The 15,878-nt window shown below is 54.9% G+C and overlaps 1 protein-coding gene across 10 annotated transcripts in view; it reads right to left on the bottom strand.

Moving 5' to 3' along the window:
* Positions 1-15,878, bottom strand: part of COL27A1 (collagen type XXVII alpha 1 chain) — a 186,584-nt gene that overhangs the window by 89,590 nt on the left and 81,116 nt on the right. For 8 of the 10 annotated variants that reach the window (XR_009503756.1, XM_059925413.1, XM_059925421.1 and 5 more), the window contains 5 exons: positions 7,087-7,131; positions 6,421-6,474; positions 5,943-5,987; positions 2,906-2,959; positions 1,989-2,033 (listed from right to left, as the gene is read on the bottom strand). Coding sequence is in view for 9 of the 10 variants with exons in the window: in XM_059925413.1 (XP_059781396.1) it covers positions 1,989-2,033; positions 2,906-2,959; positions 5,943-5,987; positions 6,421-6,474; positions 7,087-7,131 (243 nt within the window). In the remaining variant the exon portion in view is untranslated. The remainder of the gene's footprint in view (positions 1-1,988; positions 2,034-2,905; positions 2,960-5,942; positions 5,988-6,420; positions 6,475-7,086; positions 7,132-15,878) is intronic. The other 2 variants (XM_059925416.1, XM_059925418.1) reach the window with 1 other exon arrangement.

Here is a 15,878-nt window from a genome sequence, read left to right as displayed (position 1 = left end):
GTTGCCTTTTTTTTTTTTTTTTTCTGGTCGGTTTTGCCTATAGTGCTGTCCCTAGTGCCACACTCTGGGGCAAGAGGTAAAAGCTTGGGCTGCTGCATTTTAACCCAGCTCTGACTCTCAGAAGCACAAGGCCTTGGCCAAGTCATTCATCCCCTGACCCTCAATCTCCTCATCTGTAAAGTGGCAATGCCAGGCCCTCTGTGGGGCTCCCAGGATGGAGTCTGAGAAAATCCCCCATGGGTAGCACTGGAGGCAGGCCTGGGTGATGGGACAGGGCCCCACTGAGATATTCTAAGTAAGTCAACTGCTCCCACTCTGCAACTTAAACTTTGGAAAAAACAGATCCAGAGAGGTAAAGCCATTGGCTCAAAGTCATACAGACCAGAGAGATCCTCAGCCACCCAAACAACTACAAATAGAAACAATGAATGCCACTATTATATTGAGTTCTTACTATTTGACAAGCACAATGACCCCACGAGCTAGAAGCTATTATCCTCATTTTTCATATGGGAAAACTGCAGTTCAGAGCCAGTAACGCTCCTACCCCAGGGCCTTTGCACCCACTGTTCCCTCAACCTGGAATGCTCTTCCCCAGATAGCCACATGGCTCCCATTCTCACCTTTTTCAGGTTTCTTAAGAAGAGAGGAGGACTTCCTGGGCCAACTTATCCAACAGCCCGTACCCCGAGTACTCACGGTCCCCCTACCCTATCTTATCACTCAGCAGCACCTGACGTTCAACCACTCACCCTCCATTCCCCCATTCAGTCATTGTCTGTCTGTCTGTCTGCCCCTGAGAATGTGAATTTTGTCTTGTTCACTGCTCAGCACCAAGCACAGTGCCTGGTCCATAGCACACACTCAACTTCAATGAATGAATGAATGAGTTTCCTTGCCAAAGGTCACCTGGCTTGAGGAACAGACCCAGAGGCCAACCCAGCCCTCACAGACTCTGGGTCCTGGCCCTGAAGCCAGAAGCATCGGGTGCTGCTCCTTGTGCACATCTAAGTGTCAGATATTAGCCCTCAGGCACAGGGGGGCTGTCAGCCACGGACTGTCCTAGGTACCCCCTCTGTCAGCTCCTTGAGGCCAGGACCTGGATCTTGCTTTTCTCTGAATCCCCCACTTGGCCCCCAGAGGACCCAGATCCCTATACTACAACAGGTAAGGTGCCCACGAACACGCACGCCAACCCTAGCATCACAGACAACCCCCTTTGGGCCACCCCTGAGTGCTCCTGGCTCTCTCCCAGCTGCCTCTCACCGTCTAACCTCCTCCCCCGCCATCCCTTCTCCATCAACCACAAGCAAAGGGACGCCCAGACCCGGAGCTGAGGATGGTTCCAAGCCTAGGAGTTGACCTGCAGGGCGGCAGCAGAGAGCCTTAAGCCACCACCATGGGCCGGGCCAGAAAGAAAGATGCCTCAGTTACAGTCCTGGGTCTCCTTCAGCCTGACCTGGTGGACCGGGGTTCCTGCTCAGCCCCTCTTGTGGTCACGCCTCCTGTGGGTCTACCCAACACCCCACTGCTCTCTGGCCTTGTGTGTACACGAGTAAAACAGGTGACACCAGGACAACACGGAGCCTGAGTGTTCTCTGACACAGGGGCGCAGATACCCAGTCTAGACCCGGTCTAGAGCAGGCCCCCCAGCATAGACACTCATGACCCAGACAACCCCCCCACCCCCCGCCAGACACAGAACTACATTGCAGGGCAATTGCTGGACGCACAGAGAGGCTGCATCCCAGAGGGGCCCAGAGTCCACGGGAGCCCCCAGCCCCAGCCAGGCAGCAGCCGGTCAGTGTTCTGGCAGCAGGACACGAGGCCCAGACAGCGCCCCATGCACACCCACACACTCAAAGCAGAGCAAGGGCAGAGCAGAGAGAAGCGAAGAATGCCCAGGCCGCGGGTGGATGGGGCCGCGTGGCCAGTGGGAGGTCAGGTTCACCCATAGAATCTGCGTAATAGACACGGAAAATCTTTACCGGCCTACCCATCTTGCCCCTCTTGCCAGGAACGCCAGGCAGACCCTGTAGGGGGAAACAGGGAAGAAGTCAAGACAGGATTCCAGCAGGAGACAAGCAGTGTTGCCCCAAACCAGCCCCTCTTTCACCCACAAGAGGAAGTCACAGAGGGCCTGGCGTCTGGTCCACAAACACAGCAGGCTCCAGTTATCTGCACATCAGATGGGTGGTCCTCAGATGCTACAGAGTCGGGGCCTGCATGGACGTGAGCTGGGGAGATTCCTAAGGAAAGCACCCAGTGCCCTGGTATTCAGCAGATACTCAATAAATGCTCCTTCTGTTTCCCTAAGATTCTCTTTACCCAGCTTGTTGATGAGATTACTACTGAGTTCCCAAATACGGGCTCAGGCGGGGAGGGAACGGAGAGGAAGGTCCAGAGGCTCGTGGGAGCAAAAGCAGCCACAGACACACATAAACAAATGAGCGTGGTGTGTTCCGGAAAGCTCTACAAAACTGGTGCCTGGTGGGATCTGGCCCACGGGCCGTAGCTTGCAGGCACTTGATCAGAAATATGAAATGAGCCCGTTTCTCACTTTCTGAAAGCCCTTCAGAAGCTCCCCACGGTCTCAGAACAGAGTCCCTCTCCTGACCTTGGCCCCTGAGTGCCGTATAACTGCTCCCAGGTGCCCCCCGCAGCCTGTCTCCCCCCCATTCCTGCCTCACACTCTGCGCTTTGACCGTGCTGTTAAACTCGCCAAGTCAGCATATGTCCTGGACTTTGCACATGCTGTTCCCTGTGTCAGGAAGGCGTCTGCCTTGACTTGTCCCTTTATCCAACTCTGGGGCACCTCCTCCAGGAGGCATTCTGTGACTTCTCCAGACTGGCACCTGGCAGAGGGGGTGGCCGGGTGGGAGGTAAACAAAGAAAGCATACTCACTCGCTCTCCATCGGACCCTGGCAGGCCGAAGAGCCCTGGGAGTCCAATGTAGCCCTAGGAAAGAGCAGAGGGGAGGTCAGAGGGGCCGAGTGGTGGGGTGCGGCGGGCCCGACCCGGCCCGGCCCAGCCCCCCTTGCTGCCCTCCGGCGCCTGGCTCCTCATCCTCGCTGGAGGCATTGGCGGCTCCGGCAGCTCCTCGATGACATAGGCCTTGAGGCAAGTGTATATGCCCATGGACTGCATGGTGCTGGCTTCCACGATGTAGTCCAAAGGCACATACCCTCACGCCAGGGAAGGGCGCGGGCGCTCGTAGCGGGAGGCCCGCCCCGCGCCGGGGGCTCTGGGACCTGCGGGAAGGAAGCTCTCTGCCGGGTTAGATGCTAGGGTGGCACCAAGCCCTACCCACCCCCCAGGGACGCTGGCGGGCGCTCACGGCTTCTGCAGTGCCTCCTTCTAGGCCTCGAAGGCCCCCCGTGGACGTGGGGCTCGAATCCACCCTTGGCCCCCTGAGTGCGGCCGGCGGTGACAACAGCTGCCATCCCGGCGTGCTGGTGTCCCGCAAGCACGTGTGCCACTGTATCCAACCCTCCCGAGGACCCTGCAGATTGCCCATCCTCCTCCCCACGAAGCAAGGGAAACTACGGCTCTGGAGAGAAAGCAGCACAACTAGTGAGGAGTGGAGTCCGGGTTTTTCGCCTCCCAGCCTTTACCCACGCGGTGCCCTCCGCCAGGCAGGCCCTTCTCACCCCCACGACTGCACAGCAAACGCTTTCAAGCCCAGCTCTGAGGCTGTCTCCTCTGGCCAGCATCCCTGACGCCCCAGACCAGAAGCCACCTCCTCCCTCCACCCCAGCGCCATATTTGCACCTCAGTTAACAGATTTACCACTTTCTGTTCTGTATCTTCATTAGCGGTGTCCACAGTTCATGACCTCATTAGCCTGGGAGCTTCTCAAGAGCCGGGACCTAGCCCAGGGTGCCTATTGCTAACCGTACTCTCTGGATGTTTGTGAAATGACTTAATCAGAACTATAACAAAAGCTAACATTGACTGAGCACAAACTATGTGCCAGGCCCACTTCTCAGTGCTCTGCAAGCATGAATGCATTTACCGTGCCCTCATCACACCCTCAGGAGGTAGGAATTATTAGTCAGCCTCCTGTAGAGGTGAGACCATTTAGGCCCAGAGAGGTGAAGTGATGTGCCCAGGGTCACACAGCTGGAATGTAGCAGAATGTGGTATCTGAATCGAAGTCATCTGACTCCCGGTCCCAGCTCCTAACCACTTTGCTACATTGTCTCCCACAAACAAGCAACAATCGAAGGCTCACAACCATTTCTCCTTCTCTAGAAGTTCAAGAGGTCACAGGGCCTCCTTCTCAGCGTCATCTTAACAAGTGACATTTACCGATCCTTCCAAGAAGGGTTTATATCCCAGATTTGCAGGTGATAGACTTGGAGAGGTCCAGTGATGTGCCCAAGCTCCCATGATGGGTTAATGGCAGAGCAGGTCTCAAAGGCAGTCACCCTGCCCCCAAGTCTGCGCTCTGCCTACTTCATAAACATGAGGCCAGTGGTAGCAGAGTTGGGAGGGCAGTCTGAGTGGCCCCGGCTCACCCAGGCTGCTCAGGGCCCTGTGACCCTGGAGACGGGTGTGCTGGGGCCAGACCAGCAATCTCCCCACATGTGGCCTCAAGATGCCACAGCATGGCAAACTGCAAGCAGTCCCAGATGTCATTAGCCTGTCTCGCTCCTCCTGTCCTCCTGGCAGCTGGGGCTGAACTGGGAAGACCTTCTCCCTGGGCTCAGGAGGCCCCTCTGGGGCCATAGCTTGTGGGAACAGCTGGATAAAGGAAAGGAGGGAGGTCCAGCATCCTAGGACAGGAGCCTCCTCGGGCCCTGCCTTTCACCACCCCTACCCCCACCCCATCATCATCATCATCATCATCATCATCATCATCATCATCATCATCATCATCAACATCATCATCGACATCACCATCATGATGTCCTGGGGAACTTTCCCACCTCCCAGTCGCTCTCCTAACAGCCGCCCATCAGTTCCAGGGATTCGGGCTGAGACTGCAGCCATAAATAGCTTTGGCTCAGGCGCGGAGGACGCGTCACACTTGACCTGGCCTGACGGAGGACTGTGTGACCCACTTGCTGAGCATTCTTTGAGAGGCAGAGAGCCCAGCCCTCAGAATACCTGGGCCCTCATCCCATCCCCACTTTAGGCGTGCTGTGGGAACTGGGGCCGTCGGATCCCCACCATGAACCCAGTTTCCTCGTACATAGAAGAGAGAATTCCAGCAGACCATTTCTTAGTCTTCCAAACTCCATTTACCCCTATTCATTTCGCCCAAACCTTCTCCACTGCCCCACAGCCCACCCAGGAGGCCCCACCTGGTGGCCCCTCCTCAGCACTATTTGCTTCCAAATTCCTGGTATCCCCATAACCATGCCAGAGGTAGGAATGGACATCACTCCCATTGTAAAGATGGGCAAACTGAGGCTGCTAGCTACTCAGGGTTTGTTCCAGGGGCCTTGATGGAGGGCGAGAGCAGATGTTCCATCAGCCTCCAGGCCCGGGCAGTGTTCACCCATCGGGCAGCACTGCCCTCCAAAAAGGGCGGTCCACCCCGTCCTCAGCTGAGAGCAGGAGACAGGCCTCTGAGGATTCCAGTGACGGACAAACTGGCCCAGGCTTTAGTTCCCTAGCGCCTGGGATGTGCTGGGGGACACGGTAAGCAAATGCCTGATTATAGCAGCTAGACCATGGCTGAGCCCCCAGCAGACCTTTGCTGCCCAGTTACTTGGCCATGGGGACCAAGCTGGCTCAAGGGTTCCCTACCGCATGGCCATCCTGCTGCCCCTCTGCGGTCCAGGGAGTGCTCAGGTGGGAGGCCTCGACCCCAACCCCCCCAGCAGACCCTGGGTGGAGGCTTTACAGCCCTGATCTCCCACCAGGCCCACTGGAGGGACAGCTAATGCCCACCCGGGTTCCAGCCATGTGGCACTTGCCAAGTCCCACTTACCCGGCTGCCTTTGGGGCCAGGGTCTCCTACAGGTCCAGGTAACCCCTGAAACACAAAAGACAGAGGGGCAAGGACATATGGAGACGTTCTACCTGCTGCCAACAACCCAGGGCAAGTCCTGTCTCCTTTGGGCCTCAGCTGCCCCTTCTGTAGAATGGGAGTGGGGTTACACTCGTGGTCTTCACACTGAGCCCCCAGCTACCCCGGGGTCCCAGGGAGGCGGCTCAGGGGGAGCCTCTGGAGCCCCAGCCCCAGAGCCCCAGAGCTCCCCTTTCTTCTGTTTCTTCCTGGCGTCCTTGCCCTGTTGCCTTCAGAGAAGGCTCCTCGGTACAGCCCCCTTGAACAGCCCTTTCTTCAGGGCCCACCCAGCAGGTGTAGCTGCTTGGCCCCCAGCCTGCCACCTCCCTCTGCCTGGGGGCACCCGTGGCCAGCTCCACACCACCACGGCCACAGAGCTTCCAGAAGCCATATACTGCACCTGCCTGCCAGGGTAACCTTTGGCCCCTGGGCTGCCCTCGGGTCCCGGCTGCCCCTGCAAAGGAACAAGAGAAACGTAAGGAAAGGAGAGACCCTGCCCAGCTCCAGATCTGGGGGGTGGTGGGGGACCAGGGCTTACAATGGACAAAGAGAAAGGCAGGAATGTGAGATGAAATGGGAGGAAGGGGAGGCCATCGGCCTGCTGGGCCCCCAAGCCCACCCCTCTGAGAAACTGGTCAGACCAGCTCGGAGGGACAAAACCCCCTGTGCTCGAAGCCCAGGAATAAGGCACAGAGGAGGCCTGGCTGGCTCTCCCACGCTGGCAGCGGCTGCTGTTTGACTTGGGCTGGGGCAGCCAAAATTCCTGCAAACCCCGTGGCGGCGTGTATAATATCCCCTAACATCGCCCGGAACAGGCCAGCTATTCATGGCTCTAACTGGAGTCGAGTGGCTCATGCCAACACCGGGCCGGCATGGACTCCAGCCCTTTCAGGCAGATGTGTCTGGCTGAGAGGTGGGGTAGAGTGGGGGCCCCAGCAGGATGGGAGGCAGAACCTCCTGGCTCTGGAGCGCACTCATGGAGCCGGGCCCAGGGAGGAGGCCAGGGACAGGCAGGGGCTGGAGTGAGGGAGGGCAAGCAGGGCGGGGCTGAGGCTGCAGCCCTCACCTGTTCTCCGGGGTGCCCCGCCGGTCCAGGATAGCCCTTGTATCCCTGTGGGGGGGGGGAAGAAACTGAATCAGGCTGGGAAGACACATCTGGGCCCATGGATTGCAGAGGTCCAGCCTCCCCGCCTGCCTTTTCAGCACTGCATGCACCATGGCAGGGACGTGTTCAGTAAATACTCCCAGAATGGACATATGCACATCGGGGTTCCTATGGTTTCCTCTCCGCCACCAATGGTTCTTAGACCAGAAGACGTTGGGGGTTGATCACTCCTTGGGCAGGGTTTGTGAGCTAAATTAGGATACGGCAACTGCGAGCGGGTGATGCTGTATCACAACCATTCTTTCCAAATCCAGAGCGAAGGTGGGAACGCCTGCAGCAGGGGTGGAGGGATGTCTTAGTGGATGGGTAGACTGATGAGGACCTTAAGGTCTAGGTTATGTTCAACCACCATGCGATGCTGGGACCTTCTGTCAGGACCTTCTCGTTAATCCCCTTACAGAAAAGATCTCACACACATTGACCAAATGTATGAACCAAAATAGCTGCCCTCCTTCTTCCCACTGGTCCCAGCAAGTATTCCAGGGGGAAGGAGGCCACTCAATGATTGAGAAAGACTCTGGCAACATTCCAGTACCAACCTTGACCCTCTGTCACCCTGGCCCAATTCCCATGATCCAACGCCAGGCCTCCAGATCAAGAGAATCAAAACAAGCGTGTGCCTTCAGGTGGCGCTGGGGATGACCACCTGGGCCATTTCATAGGAGTTAGGAGCTCTCTGAAGGGAAACCCTGGACTTCAAGCTTCCATCAGCTTAGGGCTGTTATGAAATAAGATGGAGCAGGGGCTTCCATTTCAGACAGGGTGGAGGAGACGGGGTGATCTCCGTTAGACCCCCCTCTCAAGGGGAGCCTTACGCTAGATCTAGACACCATCTCTGACTTACTGTGCAACTCTGGATGGGTTACTGTCCTTCTCTGGACCTCAAATGAGGGAGTTAGAACTCCGAGTCCCCTTCAGCTCTGGTGTTCTGGAACTCAAGAGTTCTAGGGCTCCCCCAGGAGTTGATAAATGAGACTCCAGACTACACACACACACACACACACACACACACACACACACACGATGCCTGTGGACCCCCTCTACGCACTGCTGTTTACGTGGGATTACACCAGGGACTTCCCTGGTGGCGCAGTGGTTAAGAATCCGCCTGCCAATACACGGGACTCGGGTTCGATCCCTGGTCTGGGAAGATCCCACGTGCCGCAGAGCAACTAAGTCCGTGAGCCACAACTACTGAGCCTGCACGCCGCAACTACTGAAGCCCGCATGCCTAGAGCCGGTGCTCCGCAACAAGAGAAGCCACCGCAATGAGAAGCCCGCGCTCTGCAATGAAGAGTAGCCCCCGCTCGCCTCAACTAGAGAAAGCCCGCGCACAGCAACGAAGACCCAACGCAGCCAAAAATAAATAAATAAATAAATAACGTGGGATTACACCTTTATGACGTCCTCTAGCCCTTACAACAGCCAGATGAGGTGTGGGGAAAGGGGGTTAAGGGTTATCATCTCCATTTTTACAGAGGAGAAAACTGAGTCTCGGAGAATGGAAGCCACTTGTCCCGAATCCCGTTGCTAAGGAGCAGCAGGCTTACGCTCACCACTGGGTCCTTCTGACACCTGAGGCCACATGGAGAGCCTTGCGGGCCCCCTGCCCCCAGGCATGTACAGTTCACGCATGTCCACAAATACCCACAGGCACACACACTCGGCACCCCCGCAAACCCGCAGAAAGCAGCGCTCTTAATCATAAACAGCGGCGCTGGTCTGATCCAAGAGGTTTGGGGAATTTAGAAGCATTCCTTCTGCACCTACTCACGCCTTGAGACAGCTCAGCATTATGATTGCATCTCAAACCTGGGGCCCATGAGATTGATGCATTACGGCTGGGTGAGATTCTTCTACCCGGGGGCGTGTGCTCTTTTCCCCAATGGGCAAATGGAGGCACAGGCCACAGCCAGCAGCCAGCATGCAGAGTGGTTAAGATCTCGTTTCAGATTAATCTGGATCCCTATCCTGCTTCACTACTGGCTGGCTGTATACCTGGGGCCACTGATGTCACCTCTTTGGGCTTTGGTTTCTTCTTGTAAAATGGGGCTCTAAGGGTCGGTGTACAGATTACATGGTATAATGTGTGAAGCACTTAGCACCGTATCTGGCAATGAATTCAAGGCCCCGTAAAGGCTAGCTGCTGTTAGTACCGTGATCTTTATATTTCATTCATTCATTCAACAAACATTTACTGAAATTTTATGCTCCAGCACCATTCTAGGCATTGGATGAACAAGAAGACAACATCCTTTGCCTTAACAGAATTTACAGTCTAATTAAGTAGATATAAAGACAAATAAATATAAAAGGGTAATATAATGTCTCAGGGATTTGCTTACATGGGTGTAGAGTTTCAGTTTTGCAAAATGAAAAAGTTCTGGAGATGGACTGCACAACAGTGTGAATATACTTAACACTAATGAACTGCACACACGAACGCGGTTCAGATGGTAAATTGTATGTGATGTGTTTTTTTACCGTCACTGAAAATAAAATTTTAAAAAGAGATAATGTGTGGCACTGACTAATGCTACAAAGAAAAGTGAGCAGAGTTGGAAGACAGAGAATGACAGTGTTGGGGAGGGTGGTGACTGCAGTGGTCAGGCAGGGGAGGCTGCTCTGTGTGAGGGAGCTGGACACAGGGCGGGCTCTCTGGGGAAAAGCATTCCAGGCAGAGGGAACAGCAGGTGCAGAAGCCCTGAGGCAAGAATGCTCTCAAGGAATAATGAGACCCGTGTGACTAGAGCAGAAGGAGTGAGGGGTGAGGGGCGGAGGGGTGGTGTGGTCAGAGAAGAAGCAGGAAGCCAGAGCATGCCAGGCAGTAAGACGATAGGAAACCACAGGAGGGTTTTGAGCAGGGATGTGTCATGGACAGGACGCATGTAATGGCCATCATTATCCTTTCTCCACTTGAAGCCTGCAGATGAGGAAGAACAAGCAAAGCCTTTTCCCATGAAGAGCTGGGTGGAGCCTTGAGCTCTAAGCTGTGTGACTCAGCCCAGGTGACTGCCCTCTCTGAGCCTCTCTCTGCCACCCTCTGCCTGCCTCAGTGCCATAATGGAGCCAATGCAATAATGGAGCAAGGATCCCAAGAGAAGCGTGAAAGGGGTCCGGGGAGCCCTTGAGCATCACCTGCTCCTTTGGCTTCCTGTGCAGCCACAAAGAAGCCTGCTAGAAACCAATGCTTTAGCCAGTGAAATCCCAGAAAGAGATTTCAGGTAAATCTTTTACTCAGCATATAGCTAAAAGGAAACAAATGACCATCGGGGACACGGACAGTGACCTGCCCTATGCCTGGCCTGGCACTAAAGCCTTAGATACATCAACTCGTCAACAACTTGCAATCACCCCTGAGAGGTAGGAACTGCCATGCACATTTGCCAGATGAGAAAACTGAGGCTCAGAGAGGTGGAGACTTCCCTGAGGCCACACAGCTTCCCAGAGGAAGCAGGCTGTGAATCCTCGTGTCCTCAACCACCGAATCATGGATGAGCCATACTGTTGAGGCCCAAGGCCCCCCTAGAAGAGCCACAGGGCCACCTAGGGAAAGACCATCTTATAGACCACCCCCCCGCCAGGTCTGAGCTTACGGATCACGGCAGCATCACGAACTCCCGAGTATCTATCTGACTTGGAAGGAACCTAAGCCGTCAATTTGACAACCTCCTTTCTCATTGGATAGAATGAGAAACTGCGGCTCAGAGAAGGGAAGGGACTTACCCAAGGCTACTTAGCAAGTTATGGCCAAGTCCAGACCGTTCCCCACGACTCCAGACCCATTGGGCTGTGCTTTGTCCGGAAGGCCACGATCCCTAGGTCCTTCCCAAACCATGAACCCTGAAGGGCCTTGAACACTGCCTTGAACCCCTGTTCCTCTTAGCAGATTGGGAGTCGCTGAGACTGAGCACAGCCAAGGCATGGGGTGGCGGGGTGGTGGGGGTTCATATGTTCCCTGGAAGCACCTTAACAGTGTTTACCAAGCTGGGGCTAGCCAAATAGCTTCAAATGACAGGGCCCCAGGACTTGGAAGAATCTAAACCATCATCTTCTACAGGGCCCTGGGCAATTACGGGGCGGGCACTAACTGCAAGGTAGACCCACGGGCAGCGATTTTCCCGTGGGTGATAAGTGCCTGACTGGGACTAGGGGAGAGCAGATGCTTCAGGGGGGTCCCAGGGACCACGCAATCTGCAAGGGGCCTCTGGCTGCCGGGCAGGCAGGTCCCCCCAGCACCCATGTTTATAATAGAGCTCGGGCTATATTTTGGTTTGGGAGCCAGATTAATCATTGCTTACAACGCACAAGGAGAAACCAGACATCACCTCACTGTTACTGCAGACAGTCTCCCCGTCGGCTGAGATGCTATTTGGGCTTTGGGCAGGGAGAGGAGGGGGGTCCTGTCCTTGCCTGGGGGTCCTGAGGACCAACATACACCTAGACCTCAGCTGATCCCCCCTGCAAGCTGATCTTGCAGGCTCCACCTCGGCCTGCACGAGGCCCCGGCTTCTCTCGCAGCAGAACGGAGCTCACCAGACTCGCTCAGCACTCCGTGAGGTTTCCCACTGAACTTCTCTACCACGCTGGCAGCCCCTAGGCCACACTGGGCAGTCAGCAGGACCGAGAGCCCCATTCAGCAGAAAGGGTCAGGAGGAAGAAACACACGCCAAGAAACAGAGTGAGTCACTACAGCATACTCGCCAAGTCCCTGCTCCTCTCTGGACCTCAGTTTCCCCAGCTGGCCTCTCAAAGCATCCTGTTGGCTCAAAAATTATAGGATTCTGAAATGTGATGTGTGGCTTGTCCAAAAGCACAGTCCTTCACCGTACAGCCAGGCATCTGACGCCAAACTCTGCTTAGTGGGTACCTGAGATAAGTCAGGGCACGAAGGTACAGTTTCTGTATGGCTCATTCATTCATCTGGTTATTCATGCATTCAAAGGTTTGCTGAGCCCCACCAATGAGCCAGACCCCATATGAGCACTAAGAATACACTGATAAACAAAGCAAACTCACTCCCTACTTTCTAGAACAGGATATGGGCATTAAACACATATGAAGTGGAACAAAGAAGTACTGAGTGCTAGGAGAGAGCAGACAGCCAAGCAGGGGAGGCGGCACGGTGAGCTGAGGCTTGAAGGAGAAGCCACGTTGGAGAGCAGAGGGGCAGAGGAGCTCAGAAATGGAGGGGGTATGGACCCCAGAAACCCAGAGCAGCTTAGCAGAGGAGCCCAGAGAAGGTTCTCAGTAGGGGCACTACATGGAGGTGCTATCCAGGTAGAACTGGCAGTTCTGCAGAAAGGCGGGAGATCGTCTCAGGCAGCGTCAATCACACTCCCCGCAAAAATTCCCAGATGACCCCCTCTGCCCTCGCATTTTAGCACAGATCCTCACAGACAGTGGCCAACTCAGATGGCATGTGGAGGGCTCATGGGCAGGGTGAGGGTTGCAGGAGGGAGCCAGGAGGAAGTTTCAACTTGAGTACCAACTTCATTCCATTAGTCATGTCTACCTGGGGCAATGTGTTAAGAAAGATTCGGAGACTGAATCAGGCTTGGCAAGAAAGAGCGATTAGTGATGTCTGAGGAGGCAGGGGAGGCAGGGAGGTGAGGGACGAGGGAGCAGATGTCTGTGGCCAGCACTGTGCTAAGCCCCACATGAGGAAATAAAGAAGAAGAGGTCCTCCTCGGTGCACTTGCTCTCGTCTGACAAATGTGCCAAGGACACCAGTGAGTTGCCTGCTAGCCAGAAAGTGCAGAGTCCTAAAGAGGCTGAGAAAATGGGCTGGTGTGAGAAGGGAGGTATGAATTCTGCCTGGAGGTGCTGGGGAGATGCTCTTGGAGAAGATGGCCTTCGAGAATGGAATCAAGGGACAGGTACATGAAGATGACTGGTCTGAGCATGCCAGGAGAGGGCCCAGCGGAAGCAAATGCAGGGAGGCAGGAAGGCCCAGCGCACACAGGATTGGATGGAGTGAGGGTTTCTATACAGCAGAGTTTCTTGGCCTTGGCACCATTGACACCTTGGGCTGGATAAGGTTTTGCTCTGGGTGGAGCATCTGTCCCATGCAGTGTAAGGTCTTTAACAACATGTCTAGCTTTTACCTATTAGAAGCTAGTAGCGCCCCCTCTCATCTGTGATGACCAAAAATGCCTCCAGACATTGTTAACTGTTCCCTGGGGGGGCAGCTGAGAAGCGCTGCTCTATAGGAGAGAAGGCAGGAGGGTTAGACTAGGGGCAGCATGGAATTCTGCCCTCCCAGGGTACAAATAGGCTTCTGGCAGCCTTCTGGGTTAGTGGAGGGTGGTTAACTGGTAACTAAGCAAGATGACTGATGGGACCAGGTGGGCAAGACCTTCTACAGCACTGCTTCTTCATGTTCACCGTGATCACACATTCATTCATTCATTCAACAAATACGTATGCAGCATCTACCACGTGCCAGCCCTGTGCTGGGTGCTGAGGACATAGCATCTTATTTAACCCTCCCAACCACTGCATGAAGCAACTGAGGCCACTTGTCCAAGCTCACACAGCAGGAGAGGGACAGAGCTGGGATTCCATTCAGGCGTGTCTGACCTGGTCTGTGCACCCACTCCCCCATCTGGAATCAGCTCAGCAAAGTCCCTCAGCAAGCATCGCAGGCAGATGCAGAGAAAGAAGCGTTCTCGGGTGGGGAGGCTCTTTTTCACTTGATGGGCCCACTCTTATTTAAGAAGCTGTTTCAATCAGTGTTGTGGAAAGGGAAAGGGCCGAAGGGTCAGAAGACCTGAGTTCAAATCCCAGCTCTGCCATTTAGTGACCCTGGCAGCTATTTCTGTTAATCCAGTGGCTCTCAGCCTTGGCTGCACATGAGAATCTACTGCCTGGGTCCCACTCAGACCAACTGAACCAGAACCCCTGTGGGGAGGTGGGCACGCTCCCCCGCTGATTCTCATGCACAGCGGGGCTGTGAACCGGGGCCGTAGACTTCACTCTCCGTGAGCCCCCAGTGATCTCACTGGCATTTAACACCAGTGTCAGCACACGGCCAGGTACCTTGGTATATCTTTGTGAAATGACTGGAAGAGTGAATGAATGAATGAGACCTATTTGGGCCTCAGTTTTCTCAGCTGTAAGATGGGCATAATACTGCCTAACTCCCAGAGGTTACTGTTAGGAAACAATGGGATGAGGGACAGTAAGCCTTCCTATCACGCTGGTCAGTATGGGAAACTCCCAACCCAAACTCCCTTTCTTCTGCCTACTTTTCTCCATGGCCCTTTTCATCTTCTAACACACCTCGTATTTTTACTGTTTTAATTGTCTGTCTCCCCACACAAGACTGCAAGCTCTGAGGAAATGGGGATTTTTGTTTATGTATCAGCTCAGAGGCCTGCACAGTGCCTGACACACAATAGTCATTCAATCCATTATGTTGAATAAATGAATGAATAGGGTTACTGGTGTCACTCTGAGGTGACACCAAAATTCAATGCGCTGATGAGCAAAGGGGAGGCAGACCTCGCCTCTCACCCACCAATGTTCCTTCTCGCTCAAGGAGCCCCACATGAGATGATGCAGAAATACCACCCAACAGGATCAGGGCAAAGTGGCTACTGTTGTCACCAAAGACACCTGTGGGAGAAGAGACTGCTGACAAACAGTGACAATTCCAGGACCGGCTGCCCACTCCATTGGTCCTCCTCCCTGCCCCCCACCACTGGTCAGAGGTCCCTGCCTTGGGACCTGAGCTCCCCCATGCTCTGCCCACCATCCTCTGTGAGCAGGTGACACTGGCCTGCCACACACCAAACTCCTCCATGTTTGCCTAGGCTGGGGCCAGAGGGACTTGGTGGAAATGGCTTTGCCAAATAGTTTTCCTACCACATGGAGGTTCTTCCTTAATTTAGAAAAGATGTCTCCCCCTGCTCAGGTGAGCTGGTTGCCCTGAGTTGGGGGATCTGTGCCTCCCTGGACATTTGCTGAGAGCAGGAAGGCCTGGGCAGGAGCCAGTCCAGTCTGTTTTTCCATCTCCCGCCTCCTCTGCTGGACTGCTACCCCCGTACAGAGCGAGACCACCACTGGCTGCTTTATGAGCCATGACTGGAAGGAGACTTTTCCACTCACACCTCCACACCTCATCCATCAGAAAATGCTGGAGCCCAGAGGGGAAGTGAGTGGGGAGAGGGAGTCCCTCTGTGTTCTCTGAGCCAGAAGAGACCACATTTCCCCAGCTCAGACAGCCACGGACTCCTGTCTGGGTCTGGCTTCTTCAGATCTGCAGTGTGGCCTGCTCTGGCCATGGAGGGTGGAGGAGAAGCGGATGGGGGGGGGGGGGTGATGCTCCAAGTCCCCCCTGTGCCACAGGGACCCTCAGGGCACAAGCAGGATGGAGCCAGGAGATGCCACAGCTGCCCAGATGAGAACCAGATGGCCGAGAAAGAGGGCAGCTGTGGCCACAGCTGGGAGCCAGGGTAGAAGCTTAAGACGTGGCCCTAGGCCAATTTATCTACTGGAAAACCCATCGGCAATGGGGTATTTTCCTGCAAAAAGCAATTGACCCTGGCCCTGCACTGTCCTCCCCCGTTTCCTGAACACCTACTATGCGCAAGCCCTGTGCTAGGCTCTGTAGGGAGAGCGATAAACCAGATTTGCACATCCTTGTTGGTGAAGTTGGTCTTGGGGCTGAAATAACTCAGCTAAGATAG

The sequence above is a fragment of the Balaenoptera ricei genome, chromosome 6, assembly GCF_028023285.1.
Source record: "Balaenoptera ricei isolate mBalRic1 chromosome 6, mBalRic1.hap2, whole genome shotgun sequence".
NCBI lineage: Eukaryota > Metazoa > Chordata > Mammalia > Artiodactyla > Balaenopteridae > Balaenoptera > Balaenoptera ricei.
This window is presented reverse-complemented; position numbering and strand designations above follow the sequence as displayed.